A 17,077-nucleotide genomic window follows, 5' to 3' on the forward strand; every position below is an offset into this window, starting at 1 on the left:
TTCCAGAGGGCCCAGGACACTTTGCACAGCAGAGTGCAGAACAGGAGGGCAGGAAAAGCCATGCAGTCAACCACAGAAATCACTGCAAGAAAGAGGAAGATAATCTGCATGTATACACAATGTGATACAAATGTTTTTGTAGGTAAGATGTGGAACATTTCAGAAAATCTGGTCTTCTTCAGCATCACATGCAAAATTTTAATCTTAATCATTCCTATATGATCCATTTTCTAACCTTATGACACTATGATCATGTGCAGCTATAGAAGTTATTTTCGTATTAGAATTTGATACCTCCAACTGTGAGACTTTTTATAGGAAAAAACCAAAACCACAACAAGCCAGCAAAGCTCAAAAAAAGAATGAGAAACAGCAAGAGGTGAACAGATGAAAAAAGTGAACATTTGGAGGATAGCTGTGTTTCAAATCTCAGTACACCATGTATGATGCTGAGTACATAAAGGCATTATGTTCTCTACATTAGTAGTCAGATGAGCAGTGAAGTAGTTAATGCCACTCCCTTCTTCTTTCTCCTGCCAACATCAGTATCTCTTCTGACAAATCCTTTTGCCAAAGGATATAAGCCAACTCCTCTGGTCTTGTAGGACCATTTTTCCATTGTTTTGATCAACAGGCTATTCTCTGTGCTTGTGGACTTAATCCTTCTTGAACTTTTTTGACTTAGTCCTTCTTGAGCCTCCTGTGCCCAGTATCCCAAACATTGTCTTCATAAATAACACTAGACCTCTCTGTTCCTATTGCCCCAAAATACTTTGCATGTCACTACATCCTTGTATTACATTTTGCTTTTTCTTGGTCATTCACTGACAGCTCTTAGACCTGTGACCAACTGCTACATTTTTATCAAGTTTTGTAATGGAAAAAAATTCTATTATCTTTGAGTAATTTCTAACCTTGCCTTTCTATTTAGTCCATCATACCATCAAGTTCTTTATGTATAATATATCAATTCTGTGCTGATCAATCTTCTGGTCTTTGGTCATTTCTGGTTTTGTTGTTTCAAATCACTAATGGGATTATGTGCTTCAGTAGTACCAAAAGACAAAAACTATGTCAGAAACTGTGTGCACAAATAACTTTGAGGTCTGTCTTGTCACTACTAAATATAGAGTTTTACTTCCTCATAAAGCAGTGGGGAAGATGTGGAATGGAGCATGTGCAATCAATTATTCATTCAGCACTTCTTGTGGCGAAAAACAGATCTAAGTCTAAAGGAAGAGTTTTCATTACAGGCACTTTTTTCAATGGATTGAAATTGATCTCTAAGCAGAACATTTAACCCAGCTGACAGTAGACTTGATTTTCTTCACTACCTCTCATGAATGATAAGGAATAATTTGGGGGTTCTCCAGATTCACTGACTGCACATTTAAAATCACTTCTCTTGCAAATGCCTCCAAAAAGCATGATTAGCCCAACTGTTTGGGAAAGGATCAAAACACACACACAAAAAGAAGCTGCAGAACAAGTAAACATGGTCAGTAAGAAGTAAAAGAAACAGGACTATCAGACCATCAAAAATGCAGACATACAAATTGAGCAAGTAGAAAAAAAAGATAGGAACACTCGTGATGAAATAATGTACAGCCCTTTCAAGAAGGAAAAGAATGCAGGGTACAGTGGAGCTAGAGGATGCCACAGACATGCCAAGTGGGTGTTTCTCAGAAGTAATTAAGTTTTTCTGATATTCACCCATTGACACTTGCACTTACTCCTTGTCTTTGCATTATGCCCCGGACTCTGCCCAGTCCAAAGGTTTTGATACTTTTGCTACATGATTCAGGCAGCCAATGAGAGAAGCTTTAACCTTAAATTAGCTTTAGATGAGTCTGGCTTTTGTGATCTGAAAATAAGAAACTCTTAAGACTGAAAAGCCAAACTGCTTCACTAAGAACACCTGTCTCCTACTGCACACCAAACATTAGAGCTGCACACACTGACATTGAGCATAGGTCTGAGGAGCAATCAGCTGTGCTGTGGAGGTGACTGATGAAGTTTCTGTCTTCAGCCCTGAAACACTCCGTATGTCGGACGACCTGCATTTGTGGGTACCGGTTACTTTGCTCAAGCACCCACTTTCCCTTTGACACTTAAAGAAAGTGAATATCCCCCTGAAGGACAGAACCTCAGGCCAGGTTATCTTTGTCAGATCTTGTCAGATCAAGCCTCACTGGAGGACTTCCCTTGCTCCTGGCTCCTCTGGTGATGCTTGTCCTGCTGTTCCCTCGCCCGTGGCTCTGGGGCTGCCGGCACGGAGTGCTCCCAGGGGCAGCAATACCTGCAGCAGCTTTGGGTGCAGCAAAGGCTTCACTGGGGTGACAGCAGCACTAACTGCTTCAAACTATGCTTTAGGGAACACTTCTGGTTTAGATCCTTTCCTGTGGTTATTTGTTATGAAAGTGAGGCATAAATTTATATCTAGCCATTACTTATAATAGGAACAGTTCAAAAGGCAGTATGTTTTTTCCATTTTTTGGTAGTGATTATGAGATGGCTGTGGTTATTTTTAAATTGGTTTGTTATTTGAATTAATAGAAGTAAATGTGCTAAATTCAATGATATCTGAACAGTACGGAGCTAGAAAATAATATGGCTTATAAAGAACAAACTGACCATTCTAACATCTGGAATTGCTTTTATTCAGTTTTTCACTGACCATGGCCTTTATAATGAGAGAATGGAAGTCATTACTGGATTTACACATTAAGGAGATGTTAACAAAATGGAAACAGATTTTCAGACAGAAATTGTTTTCTGTATGGACCACCTTGTCCTTGCTTGAGACATTTTAAGGAGATTCTCTGCATGCATGAAACTGAAAATTTCTTCGTTTTTGTAATATTAACATGAAAGACTAGTGTGTGCACATGTGCATATAATCCTTAATTGTGAAGTGTGCTACTTCACAAAATCCACAATCATGCCTTGGAGCCCTGGGACTCTGCCCAGATGGATGTCCAAGATGTGTGAGCCACATTCATATTTAAGCAGATCATTGTTAACACCTTCACCAACATGTTCAGGCCTAGACAGAAGTAAGGTCTTGCTCAGATATCAGTAATATCTAACCTTTATCGCTAAAATAGATATTTCAGCTCTTCTGACTACACATGACATGATACCTATTAATCTCTCATGTCCATGTTTCCAGATACATATGTAGAGTTAATCTCTGATTACAAATGCTGATACCCCAAAACTCTATTTTCCTAAGAAAAAATGGAGAGCCATTTCTGCGCTATACCTCTTGGACCAAAAAAGAATTTTTTCTTTATTTCACTAACACTTTCAGAAAACTACAAAAGAGAAAAGTTCACAGTAAAATCTAGTTTTGCTGCTCCTCCTGGGAAAATGGCATGGTAACAGTAATAGCAGCTAATTTAACCAATTCAAGCCTATTCAGGAGAAACTTCTTTCTATCAGGTGCCAATTTCTCTGATTCTCATCTGCTTAGTTATATGGTCCTTTACAAAAAAAATTATCTTTTGAAAATTCCCTTGTAGTTATTTCACTCTTCCTCATTTGCACCATCTATTGTTATCAGAATGCATATGAGGACAATTTCTGAAAATTACTTAAGCTGAATTTCTATCCCATGAGTAAGGTCTAGAGCATAGTGTCTGGAAGAATAATTCATTCCAAGAGAGAGAAAGGAATTATCTTTTTTAAGAAATAGCATTTACTGCAGGACAGCTGATACAAAATACTTAAAACCAAGAGCAAAATGTGGTATGTCTAAAAACAGATATTGCAGTATCAGCAGAACTGCTAAGTTTTTGTAGTCATAACTTTTGGGAATGTATAATTATAAGCCATTTTGAACTGACTGGCATGAAAAGGGACTTTTTCAGGGTAGGTGGGTAAATAAACAAGAAGTGATAGCAATATTCATGGCAAAGGTTGCACCTCTCCTTGGATGTGCTGGCTCAGGCGAGGCTGCTAGCACTGCACAGGAGGTGATCTCATCTGTAGATAGGAATCATGAAAACCACTCCATGGTGAATCTTGTCCACACATGATCAGCAGCTGTCTGAACAGAGATGATCAACACCTTGGGAAGTCATTTTTCTCACATGCTTCCCTTTGAAAATCCTGGATAAACCTTGATTTTACCTTGATTTTTTGAGCTGCCGTTTGAATTCACCCACTATTTCCTAAGGAATCTGATACACAGTTAAACATTCATGACAAACAAATCCATAGATAAAAGGCAAAATAAAAATGGTAAATTTAGATAAAACATAGATAAAAGGTAAATAAAAAAGGTAAAACAAAAAGGTAAAGTATATATGCCACCAATAATGGCATATAGCAGCATATATACTCATAACAGTACTCATTTATTAAATAATCTGTTTTAAATGTTCCAAGTGTTCTTTCTCCAAATCTCACTGCAGTCAAGAAGAAGTATGACTGTAATGAGCAGGACTGCAAAATGTGAGTGTGGCAAGGCCCTGAGCTGGCTTTGAAAAGAGTCTGCCTAAGAATTCTTTTCCAAAAGAAGACCAAAACTATTTTAAACATAGAAAAAGACAGGTTTTTAACAAAAGTAGGAGGAGGTTTTTTTTTAAGCAGCTGGAAAAGAAATAAAAAGATTTTTCAGGTGTTCTCACAAGCTCCTTGCAAGCATGTCCTTGCTTCCAAGCTAACCAACAGCGTTCTGTGTCATTGGGTAAGTCCTGGCTTGTGCCCCCTGAGAAGGCAAACCGTCTCTGAGAAGGAACTCCAGCTCTCTGCTCCAAGTCTCTCAAACACTGACTGCTCTGGGGCCCTGCACTCGCACAAAGGCGCGACCCTTGTGCCACAGGGTTCACCTTTCTTGGTATTTTTCAATAACACAAATTTATTAGAGTCAAATAAAATGAAGCCCATGACTCAAAAATAGAAATGAAATTAGGAATCACTCAAGAACCTTCTAATGTTTTGTTTTTTAATCTAAGACCTAAAAACTTTGTGCATTGAAGAGAAGCGACAAGGAAAGCATGAAGAAGGATGAAAAAATAAAGTAAATAAAGTTTGAAATGGAAAAATAATGACTGTATCCTTTCAATTCTGGTGCCACTGAAAAAAGTTGCAAATAAATATTAGAAGTATGTTGTTCATATTGGTCTTACAAATGATACAGGGATTTTTTTTTCCGTTTAAAAGCTAGTATTTTGTACTAAAATGCCTACCAGCTGCCAGCTTCTTAATAGATACTTGTTAATGAGGACAAGGTCTCTTGTGGTCTGTTTCTCTGCAGAACAGGACATCTTAATTGCACTGGGGTTTTCAAATATTTTGCTTTTTTCATGAAACAACAACAACAGAAAAGCAATAAAATCAAACAACAATCTTGTCTCTTTCAAACTTATTACTACCTAAGAGCTGTTTTGGCTGTTCTGCTAGAAAAATGAGAATGAGAATAGAATGAGAATTGGCAATGAAAGAAAAGCAAACAAAATCCGAAAAAAATCAGCCGAAAAAATATAAAATTTGATAATTTTTTAAAATTCTTCCACCTAACTTTCAAATAATAAGGATAAATAATAGAGCCTTAACTCATATTTTGAAGATACTGCTACTTTCAGTCAGAATTGGATGGGAACAAATTATGCTTTCCCCAATTTATGCAAAAAGAGAAGAAAGGAACTGAAGCAGCCAAACGTCCATTTTGTGGATGACATGGGACAAGCAGATGAGGATGAGTGGAGGCCAGTGGAACATGTACAGCAAGGATCATGGAGAATAAGATTACTGTCTGTGCAACTGAAGAGAATTGTACATTACACTGATTTGCATGCAAAAGGTGTCCATATTACTACAGGTTTTAGCGGTGAATTTTTTTCTCCATTTGCTAATTTAGCACACTCTGTTATTCTTACTCTTATCTAAGTCTTGCATGTGGAATGGCTGTTTTGCCTTGGCAGGTCATTATAAATTCAAGGGCCAACAGGAAAGAGCACGGCTGCAAGTGTAATATTTTGGTCACGACACCTGAGTTACAAATCAAGACCCCCCCCCCGATTTCACTGATATTGTGACAATGCCCTGGGGCGAAGAACATTGTTTTGTTTTGTTCTCTTTTTAGAACTTATTTGTCTGCATTCCCGTTCACAGGACTGTCTTACTCTCTAAAATTGCTTAATTCTCACCAGAGACTGCAACAAACAACAGAACATCAAAGGTGACTGTAGGAGGAAGATCAAACAGCAATTAGTCAATCCGGGAGCAATTAGAGGACACTGAAAGTGCCCTTAGGGAGAGAACAGGACTGAGCTGGCCCACCCTGGCTGAACAGTCATATTGGCTTTGATCAGCCTGGAAAGCATGGATGAATTAAGGGAGGTCTGTGATAGCCTCAACTTCAGACAACCTAGCTGAACACACCCTCTTGCCTCTTGGTGCACCTTGGTATTTGACCTGAAAGTTTGAGAAACTACATCTTTCTATTTTTAAACACAAACATCTATATGGAAAAATATATCTTTTTCTGAATGTCCTGTTAAGTATTGCATTACTTCTGATTTTTCAAAGACCTTTGTAAAACTATTACTGCAATCAAACTATGGAAAAATTATTTTGCTCCAGACAAACTCTTGCATTTCACTGGAAGCTAAGGTCATGATGAAAAGATCAGACCATTCCTGTCCTAGATTGTGTCATTTTGGTGAAGTTGCTCATGACTCACCCTTTAAGCTTGTGAGGCATTGTGCCCAAGCAAGCTCAGCAGTTGTTAACAGTGAGGTGTCATTGCCAAAGGGTAAGTCAGGTGATGAAAAAACCAGATGATGCCTGGAGGGGATGTCTGCAGACCTCCTGGCCAGCCTCCTGCTGAGGTAAGGGCTGTTGCCAGCAATGTCTCATAGCAGCCATGGCTTTGTCTAATCAAATATTGAGAATGTCTCAGAAAGAGGATTCCCAGCATTACCATGTAAGCTGTGCTCGTGCCACACTGCCATCAGTATTTTTACACAGCATTTAACCTAAATTTCTCAAACTGCAATTTATAACCATTACACCTATATCACTGCTATTATATCATCTGCCACTGCAAAAAATTGCTTTGTTATATCAAAGTTGGTACTTTCTCTTCCAAGTGTCACAGGTTGCTTTTGGATCACAACCTTAACCAAACTTCACCAGATGAAATAAGCCCAGATACCTCAGTCTGTGCTCACAGTCATGTACTCAAGGCCGTTGGGCATCTTGGTGTTCCTTCTTTTAGCTTTTTGTCATCCCCTTTGATCTGGTAAGGCAGAAGAGGATGTGTCCTTCCTCACAGGTGGCACCTCACCTGCACCAGCTGTGGCAGAAAGCCTCCTCCTTTGATTGCTGCCTCTGTTTCTCCTGATTATGCTCATTCATTTAAAATTGAGAACAGAAAACATATACACTGCTCTGGAGAGTTGAACAGCACTGCCTCCACGATCCTTCCTAGGATTCCATATGCCTATGGCTGGGGCCTGTCCCTCCTGCCACTCCCTCTGGGCTGGGCTTGGGATCAGCCCCATGGGGGAACCAGCGTCCGGTACAGCCCTGGGATGTGTGGGCAGGGCTGTGGGGATGGGGATGGGCTGGAAAAGGCAGTTTTGTTTAAAAGCAGGTCTGCTTGGGCTGTGGGAATGGGCTGGAAAAGGCAGTTTTGTTTAAAAGCAGGTCTGCTTGGCCTCACAGGGGCTCTGGCCTTACCCACAGCAGCTCCCTCTGCCCAGGGACCAGCTCTGCTCTTCCCAGCTTGTCCCAGCTACCCAAGAGCCAGGCCCCTGGGCTCAAGGTGCCCAGGATCAGCCCAGTACCCACTGGGAAGTGGGCACAATCCCACAGCATTTGTCTGTGTTCAGTGAGGGCATTTGGTTTTATTTATGATTGTAAACATGTGGCTGGTGGCTCTGACCCTCTGAGGCCTCCAGACACAGCTGCAGAACAAATCACAGCCTGGAATCTCTTCTGGGTGAGGTATTTCCTCAGTGTAGTCGAGGGATTAAACTAATAACACCCAATTTCCCGCTATGCTGATATTAAGGAAAATTACTCTGTGGGAAAACAGGAGCTCATTGGTTCCAATACATTTTCCTTTGGGAAAGTCTCTTCAGGGGAGTTTTCTTATTTTTATTTATCATCACAGGCAAACTCTTCCATTGTATGTTGGCTGGCCATGTTTCTCTCCATTTTAAGTGGCTTGCCAAAGCAGAGCTTAATATTATTTATTTTATTCAGTATTTTTCTTAGCATATAATTAAAAAAGCCAGAAGGATAAAAACAGGTTCTCCTCCTGTGCTACTTTTCAAGCCTGTCTTCACTAGCCAGTGCAGGTTGGTAAGTTTTTTACCTCTACTGTGTTACCTGTGAGAGTTGTGTGGAATCAAACCAAAGGAATTAGGTCTAATAGATCCTTATTGCACAGCTGGTAAAAAACCAAGCTTATGGTTTATTTTGCTAAATATCAGATAAGGGGTAGGCAAGGTCCATTTCCTGCATGTAACAAACTGTCCCTTTGAAAGGGAGGACACATTAAAATGCATTGTCTGGAAGAACAGAAATATGTAGCAAATGTAAGTTGTACTGTTTGATTTAAGACACAGTAAGCATCTTTCCTTGAACACATTCACTAGCATCAGGTAGTCTGGTTGAAGTGAAGATTCACAGGTAACTTGGAAGACAAGATTTCCTTTTGTTTTTTCAGTCACAGGAATTTATTATTATAAAGAAACTGGCAACACTTGTTCAGGTGTCTGCAAGTCACCAGGCAAATAAAGTTATCACATTCCACAGCTAGGCACACTCTTGTTCAAACTTGGACAGAACATCTTTTATGATGGAGCCAGTGCAGGAATAACTTCCCCCATAAATTCATAATAGATTCAGGAAAGGAGAATGGCAGCTTTTAAAGATATCAACATCACTATCCCAACTGAGAGGAAGAAGGATTTGTGAGTATTTGGAGACAATATCCTCAATGTTCTTTGCTGTGCCAGCAGATAACATAAACCCTCAAGTGCCCATGGTCAGAGAAGTTACATTGCCTCTGACAGATGTGGCTGTGGAGATGCATGAGGAGTTTCAAGAATGATGTATCTGAGTATAGCCTAAAGCTTTCCTGGACAATTCAGAAATGCTTATGAATTTATGAATTTTAATAATTGCTGACATGCCATCCAGCTACTCTAGGACATTCACTTGGCATATAGAATAGAAATAAAAGGAAGATTATGTGATTTCAAGACCAGTTTGAGTTTTGTTTCTGCCTTTAAAAAAATCAACAATCATATGTTTTTAATCTTTAGATCCCTGTGCTGGTATATTATCATGAAAACACTTAAGTATACATTTCTATGGTGCTCCATTTAAGATCTTGTCAATATGGTCCTCTTAACTCTTACTGTTATTATTGCCCCAAAGGTTCTAATTAATGATCTAGGTCATGATTCTGCTAGAGACAATGCAAAGCATTTTCACTGTCAGGTATCTGAAAAAATGTTGAAATGTCTAGAATGTTTGATTTTATATCCGAAGATAGAATGTTAACATGGAGATATAAACTAAACTGAAGAGGATTTGAGTATATATTTCTTATACTGAATTTTTAGAAAAACAAAATATAAAAGTATTACCTATTTGATCTTTTACAAAGTTTTTTTAGTACCTCACCAAAGCAAAATCTATGAAACTAAATTACTGGTATGGAATAAAACCAGCAAGTGGCAGTATTTGACAAAATTTGTGAGATGGATAGGAACCTTTTAAAAGCAAATGGAGATTTACACTATATCTATCTATAAGGTAATAATTTCTGCTAGCATTTGGAAAGAAACATATCTCATCTCCAGCATATTGTTTTTCCTTTTCTTTTTCTTTCTTGCTAGGTCAACTCTTCAAATAGAGAAATTGGAAACAGAAGACAAATTTCCCATGGATATTTATATGCAAGGTCAACAAAAATGACCCTGCACATTTTATAAAAATTCTTCTATAAAAACTGGCTAAGAATAGAAACACATATCAAAACCATTTGGAAGTTTTATTTATCAGAAGTCTTCCCTGCCAGCAATTTAGAATAGCCTCCAATGAATATTAAAATCATTAAAATATTAATAAATAATAAATATTAATTCAATATTAAAAATATAGAACTGTTTAGGAAAACATCACCTTTAAGATCACTGAGTCCAACTATAAACATAACACCTCATTGTTCTGGATTCAACAGGGCATGAAAAAAAGGCTAACTTAAATGACTTATGAGGCATCAATACCATATTCACCAAGAGCCTGGAAGTTGCATGTAATAAATGGCAAAAATGCTATAGCATGTTACATCTAAATTGCCTAAGGACCATGAGAGTATCTATGCACTTTTATTCTCACTGTCACAATTACAAGTGTAATAGCACAGATACTTCTGAGGCATAGCACAATAGTCTATCAAGATCCCAAATGCTAAAAACTTTTCAGAACAGTAGAAAACATAATTTTAACTATGTACTTTTTTCTGAAAAATAAATCATCATAAAGCACCAAAATTACACAAAGTAAACTGTCATCATATTTTCCTAAATGCTACAAATATCCCAATTTGGTGCTATCTCTCTGTGATTGTGTTTAATTATCTAACCTCAGATGTTCTGCTGCTTTCAGTACAGGCACTGCAGGATGACAGATTTACAGCTGCCAAGATGCTCTAAAGGGAGTGGCATTTCTGCAACAAAAACTTAATTGTGCCAACATTTCCACTTTGTGGGTCAAAAGTGTCAGAGGTTTTCCTGGACCAGGAAAACAAAACAAATATAATTTTCAGATTAAGACATGCTTATATCCCAACACTGATTACAAATGCAGAAGAGGTGATAACATAGCAGCTGCTTGCCGAATTGACATTGAAGTAATGAACTTTTTAACCTGATTATTCTGTAAATTCTCTTCTACTTCAGATTGGTATCTTCTGCTGTAAAACAGCTGATGGGGATGAATATGAGTTTCTGAGCAATTTAGGATGTTGAAATAGAGGATTTAAACCCAGCCCCGCAAGAGTATTTAGAAATGCACCCAATGTAGAAGTGTACCTAACTGGTAAGATTCTTCTAGGAGTCTCTGACCACCCTAGAAAATCAGTAATCATACTGATGGCAAGTCAGCAAGCCTTCCTTACCTCCAGACACAGATTGAGCCCACAGGCTCTCAGTTAACCACTGGGGTGCTGAAGGGAGCAGTTGGGTTGCTTTAGAGAAAGAGGCATAGTGACTCATGGAAAACGCAGTCAAATATAATGAATCATCTCAGTGTATTTTAATTATGGACCCATTTGTGACTTCTAGCATCACAGCGGACTTCCATGCTCTGATTTTCTTGATGAGGTATTTGACTTGATGTTAAAAAAGAAAAAAAAAAGTGTCCAAAAGTAATTCCCACACTCATGGGCTAAACAGCTAAACACAGGTTTTCACAGTGAGATTCAGAATAACAGAATCACAGAGTGGAGGAGGTTGGAAGGTAGCACAATGAGTGATGTGGTCCAACCTACCAGCTCAGACAGGGTGTTCTAGAGCACATGGAACAGGATTGCATCCAGACAGTTATCTCCAGTGAGGGGGATTCTACAACTTCCCTGAGCAATCTGTTCCATGAATTACTATAGTTAAGTTTTAGGCAAGAATGGCCTCTACATTGTTTCTTGAAGTAAAAGAGATTCAGGTAATGCTGCAGAAGTGCCATGGCTTATTTTTGAGGTGGAACTGGGGGTGCTGGAATCCATTATTTATAAGAGAATGTGTTGTTGTTAGACATAATAGGTTAGTTGTGATCACTGTTGGTGTCATCATAGAAATGTTGTACCAGTGCTCACCTGGGATAGGCAAAGGGTGGATGATAAGGTATTGATCTGCTTAGGACTGACTGACATCATGTAAGAATGACAAAGTATTTAGGGCAATGTTAGAAATTTCAAAGCCAATCTAGTTTTTTTTTTTTGTTTTGTTTTGTTTTCAGGCAAGATTTGTTTTGAGAAGGCGTTAAGATCATGTCAGTTGTGGCTGCAAGCATTATTCCTCTACGTGACATTCTAGTGAGTCTTGTACCTCCTTGCCTCTGCACCCACCTACCCAAAACCACCACCAGAAAGTAATTCAGGGCAAATCCAACAGGTTGTCCTGGCTCAGCAAAGTCAAAGTCACAGAGAACAGTCCAAGGGTTGTGTATGTGGGTTTTCAAACCAGGGCAGAAATGGAAATTGGCTTGCTGGACTTGGTTCTTCCCAAAAGGGTTTCTCTTTCCCTGATCTGTTTGTCCTCATCTTTTCTCTTTGCTTTCTGTTCTCCTTTCCTCTCCTTGCCCTTTCTTTCCCCTTCCCCAGTCCCCTCATTTTGCCTTCCTTCTCTCCTCTCCCGAGGCGCAGGGTGCCGTCCCGCTCAGAGGGACACCCACGCCGTCCCTTCCGCGCACGGCGGAGCAGCAGCAGCAGCCCGGGGGGCGGGCGGACCCCGGCCCCGGCCCCGGCCCCGGCTCCGGCTCCGGCCCCGACCCCGGCCGGCTCTGTCCCGGTGCGTGCGGAGGGCGGCGCGGAGCCCCTCGGGCGGCCGCCCCTCCATCGCTGCGCCGGCCGGGGCGGGCCCAGCGCCGTCCCCTCCTCCAGCCCTCGCGGGGCCGGGATCGCCCCGCCGCCGACCCGAGCGGCAGCCGGGAGCGGAGCGGCCGCGACGCGGATCTGCAGGAGCCCCTCTCCTCCTCTTCTTCCTGCTCGCCCTGCGCCCGGCAGCATGGCGCGGTGCGAGGCGGCGGCCGCCCCCGGGCTCTGCCTGCTGCTGCTGCTGCTGCTCCGCAGTGAGGGGCTCTTGGCCCCCGCCGCCGCGCAGCCGCCGCCGCAGCGCGGGAGCGTGTGGTGCCCCAGCCGCTGCCTCTGCTTCCGCACCACGGTGCGCTGCATGCATCTCATGCTGGAGAGCGTCCCCGCCGTGTCCCCCCAGACCACCATCCTGTGAGTGCCGGCGGGGGCTGCCGCGGGGCCCGGGGCAGGGAGGGCGGCAGGAAGGGAGGGAGGAGGGGATGGATACCTGGGACGAGAGGCGCTGGGCTGGGTGGCGGCGCAGCCTCAGCCCTTTGTCTGCGGTCGGGGGAGGGGGCCGGACCCGCGGCCGTGGCTCTGCCCGAGGGGCCCGGGCGTCGCTGCGCTGCTCCGGGGCTGCGCCCGCCGCCCCCGGCCCCGCTCGGCCCCGCCGTGCCCGGAGCGCCCCTGCCCGGCTCCCGCGGGTCGGAGCGGTGCCCCCGGCTCTGCCGGGCTCTTGGAGGTGGGTGTTCTGGTTAGCGTGCGGGTGCTGTGTCCCAGCACAGTTCGTCCCTGGAAGGATTTCAGTACTTCCTTAGAATCCTGTTTAAAAGCATATTCAGGCGGCAGGGGGATCGACAGGGACATCGGTGACACTTTCTGCTCAATTCTTAGACATGTTGGGGATGTACGAGCAAACCGGGACACAAGCCCTGGACTTGCTGGAAACGAACCCGGCTCAGATTCCTGCAGGGATTTGCGAACATTAGTTTATAACCAGTTTTTTTAGTTCAGGCACAACAAATGTGTCAGTTGAAATGCCGTTCCTGTGGTCACTATTTTGGGTGTGATTGCACTGGTATAAATTTCAGTACTGACAATGATTGACATTTAATTCACATTGATTTGACTGAAGCAGTTACCTTTCCAGGCATATTTCCCTGCAATAAAGGCAAAGTTCCAAATGAACATCACACACTATTTTGTTTCGTGGCTTACTAAGAGGAACAGATTTGTTCCACTGACCTGCTTATATGTTACTTGGGCTCGGAAAGCTCTTGGCACCAGCCCTGCCCTTTCCTTACACACACTCAGCCGTGGAAGCTCAGCAGAGCTTGGCCCTGGGAATTTTCTGCGGGGCCTCCTGTCATAAATTAACTTGTGACTTTGTCAGATATTTTCAAAAGGGGTCTATAAAGCCTTGCTGTGTTTCAGCTTCCAACTATTATTTAATGTGAAGAGTACAGTCATTTAGCATTAACTGAGTCCCTCTTTGGCAAGAAGTGCAGGCTTTTGGCAGAATTGGATTAGTCCTGCAGTACTTGTAAACCTTTTAGGGAACAGTACAGGAAGTGGGTGGTTAATGTTTCTTACATTTGAAACAAAGTACATTTACAGAACACCTTTTGCCTTGAGATTACAGGAAACCGTGTAAAGCTAGTTTTTTGTGAATCATCTTAAATGAAAAAAAAAAGTCTTAGAGTGGAGTCAAGTCTTAATGGCTTGGTTTCGTCTTAAAGGTAGAAGGGTCTGCAACAGCAGAAAATATTAGATTAAACCTCGCCGAGTGGAGCTCCCCTTACGGTGGGTATTTATAATCTTGCAGTGAGTCAGAGGAGAATGTGTGAACAATGCGAGCATTATACTCGTCTAACTCCACTAATATATCAAGTTGTCTGGTATCCCAAATGTGAATTATCATTCTGGTAGAATGCAAGCTACCATGCTGAAGAAGTAATGCAGAAGAAGTTTATGTTTCCAGCTTGACAAAGAATGGTTGTTTTCAAAATATGCCTGCAGATGACCAGCATTCTTCAAAACCTAGTGGTCATCTAGTGATGGGTATTATCCTTTCTGAACAACTGACTGGGGAACTGTTACAGATGAAATAGGCAGTATTACATCTGTAAATACTCAGTTACTCCTTCTGCTACAGTTCTGCTGAATGCAAAGGAGCTGGGTCAGAAGATAGTCGGGCAATATGAGTCTTTGGGACAAAGAACAATGGTACAATTGATTTAATAATCAGTAGTTTGAAGGTACCGATCATACATAAATAGCTTACCTGTTTTAAATGAATTGCCTAGTTTTAGCTGTAGGAGGTACTTTCAGAATAACTATTACATGTCTGAGGTACTCACTGAATTACCACTCATTTTTCTTACTTACCTGCAATGTTGAACTGTAGTTCTACACTGCACTTCACAGAGGTAGCCCATCACCCAGAGAGGGCTTTCTACACTCAAGAACACTCAGTTTCATTTTTAAGTATGAAAGTAAGCAGTTATTTAATCTCTGGTTTTACTCTCAATGCTTGACTTTCAAGTGGTGCCTGGATATTAAATGTATTTTCTTTAGTAGTGGTGTTGATAGTTAGATAATTAAAAATAATAAATTAATTTAAATTGATCACCTTCCCCTTTCAAACAAAAATTTAGGAAATCCTGCAAAGTGTATTGCTGATGGGTTAAGTCCATTTTTACTGGCATTTATAAATTCCACATTCTCATCTGTTTTATTTCTTACTTATAGACTGTGCAGAGTAATTTAGTCAAAAAATATCACCCTAAGTTTTTCCTGGTTTATAAGTATTTTGCTGAGTTCTGCTTCTGAAAAATGCCCCATTTTGGAAGCTGCATTGACTTTGCTCTACTTCACATATCATTTGTTACATGGATTAAAGCAGCATGGGGCCCCCGACCAATGGTGCAGCCAAGTGTTTTCTCCCACATATCAAAAATGTCTACTCCCAATCTCAGGCTCTCTTTTGAAAGCTGTTCATAACATTTCTGGTTGCTGACCTTGCCAGTGCTACTTCTGGCTGTACATTTTCTCACTCTCCCCTGCTCCTCCCACTTTCTGGCACTTCCCCTTCCCTGCTGCAGACTCAAAACCATGGCTTAGATTGCTTCTGCAGGGTGGGTTCTGCCAGTTTTGAAAGAGCTGGGGGAGCCTTGCATAAGCATGGGGTTTCATTTTTACCTGGGACAATTTGGGACTTTTTTGGACTAGGGCCAGCATCGCAGTCCTGTGCCGACTTCCCTTAAAAATGCAAACCCGTGTACAAAATGGTTTGAAAAGGTACTTAATGCCATAAATACAATCATGGAAATTTCATTTCATCTCTGACTAAATACAGAGTGCTTATTTTCACAGAAATTGGTGAAACATATTTATATTAAACCCTTTAAACTGTTGAGGAACGTAAAATTCTGGGTATCTCCTCTTGGTCACTCCCCCTCCCATAATTGTATCCTGTCTTACACTTTTTAGAGAATGTCTGTGTTCTAGAGCAATTTAGTGTATGTGTTGTTGATAATTCTGACAGAAGACCTTTGAATATTGATGCAATATGTTACTATTTGTATCTAAACACAATCCAAATCCAAACCTGTCTACAGGACTAGCTACCCATACTCAGACCAATACTGAAATTTGTTCACAGTTTTTCTTGGCAGCACCTCATTGCTCTCTTGTTTCTTGCTAGCTGTACAAACAAAATTGTATTCACTGCACTTGAGTCTAACAGACTGAACAAGAAAAGAAACTAATGTTCTGTTAATAGCAGAAAAGGTAAAAATTGACAAAAATAGTTGTCACAAAAGAAAGTGGACTTCATTTGCACTGAGAATGACATGCAAATTAGTGAGGAGAAGATTTAATTTTGAAATAAGTCATTCTGTCTTTGCTATGTGATTATTACTTTGGGTGTAATTATTATTACACCTGCATGTCTGCTACGAGTAAAACACCTTTTCAACATGAGAGTATAATTTTAAGTGATCAAACTTTAATAGAACTTCTTAAGTTGCAGCCATTCCAGCTGAATAGCTTTTGAAGGTAGGCTCTGAATGAAATTGAAGGCAACAGTTTGTGTTGCATGTTACTGCTTTTGTTACATGATTCTAACATATTCTCAATATTGGATAGTTTAGGGTGTGTACTTTTTTATTTACTCATTTATCAATGTATTTTAATTTCTGGTTTGTACTGTAGATGTCAAAGGGGGAAGTTTTAGTAATTTAATTCTATGGTGATTTTCCGGACAGCTGAGTAAGAAGTACTTATGTTTTTTTCATCTCTCCATAAGAGCTTTTGGTGGAAGCTAATGTATGTTCATAATGCCAGTGAAAACCATTATTGAGGCTTCCCAAGAGTATCTGTCTTAATACAAATAAAAGCTCCACAACACTAAATGACACAAATCACATCTATTTGGAGAATATGTGAATCACTAAAGAGGTAGGGGTAATGGAAATATAATGAAATTTCACATTTCATTGTTGATTTGTGCTAACATTATACCTCTTAGCAGAGATG

General features: G+C 40.9%; 1 protein-coding gene across 1 annotated transcript in view; it reads left to right on the forward strand.

The window, feature by feature from the left end:
• The first annotated feature begins 12,752 nt into the window (after window positions 1–12,752).
• The window catches only part of PXDN (peroxidasin), an 81,794-nt gene continuing 77,469 nt past the window's right edge, over window positions 12,753–17,077 (forward strand). Inside the window, exon 1 of the mRNA XM_058801765.1 lies at window positions 12,753–12,970. Coding sequence (XP_058657748.1) covers window positions 12,753–12,970 — 218 coding nt within the window. The remainder of the gene's footprint in view (window positions 12,971–17,077) is intronic.

Source organism: Ammospiza caudacuta, chromosome 3 (genome assembly GCF_027887145.1).
Source record: "Ammospiza caudacuta isolate bAmmCau1 chromosome 3, bAmmCau1.pri, whole genome shotgun sequence".
Classification (NCBI taxonomy): Eukaryota; Metazoa; Chordata; class Aves; order Passeriformes; family Passerellidae; genus Ammospiza; species Ammospiza caudacuta.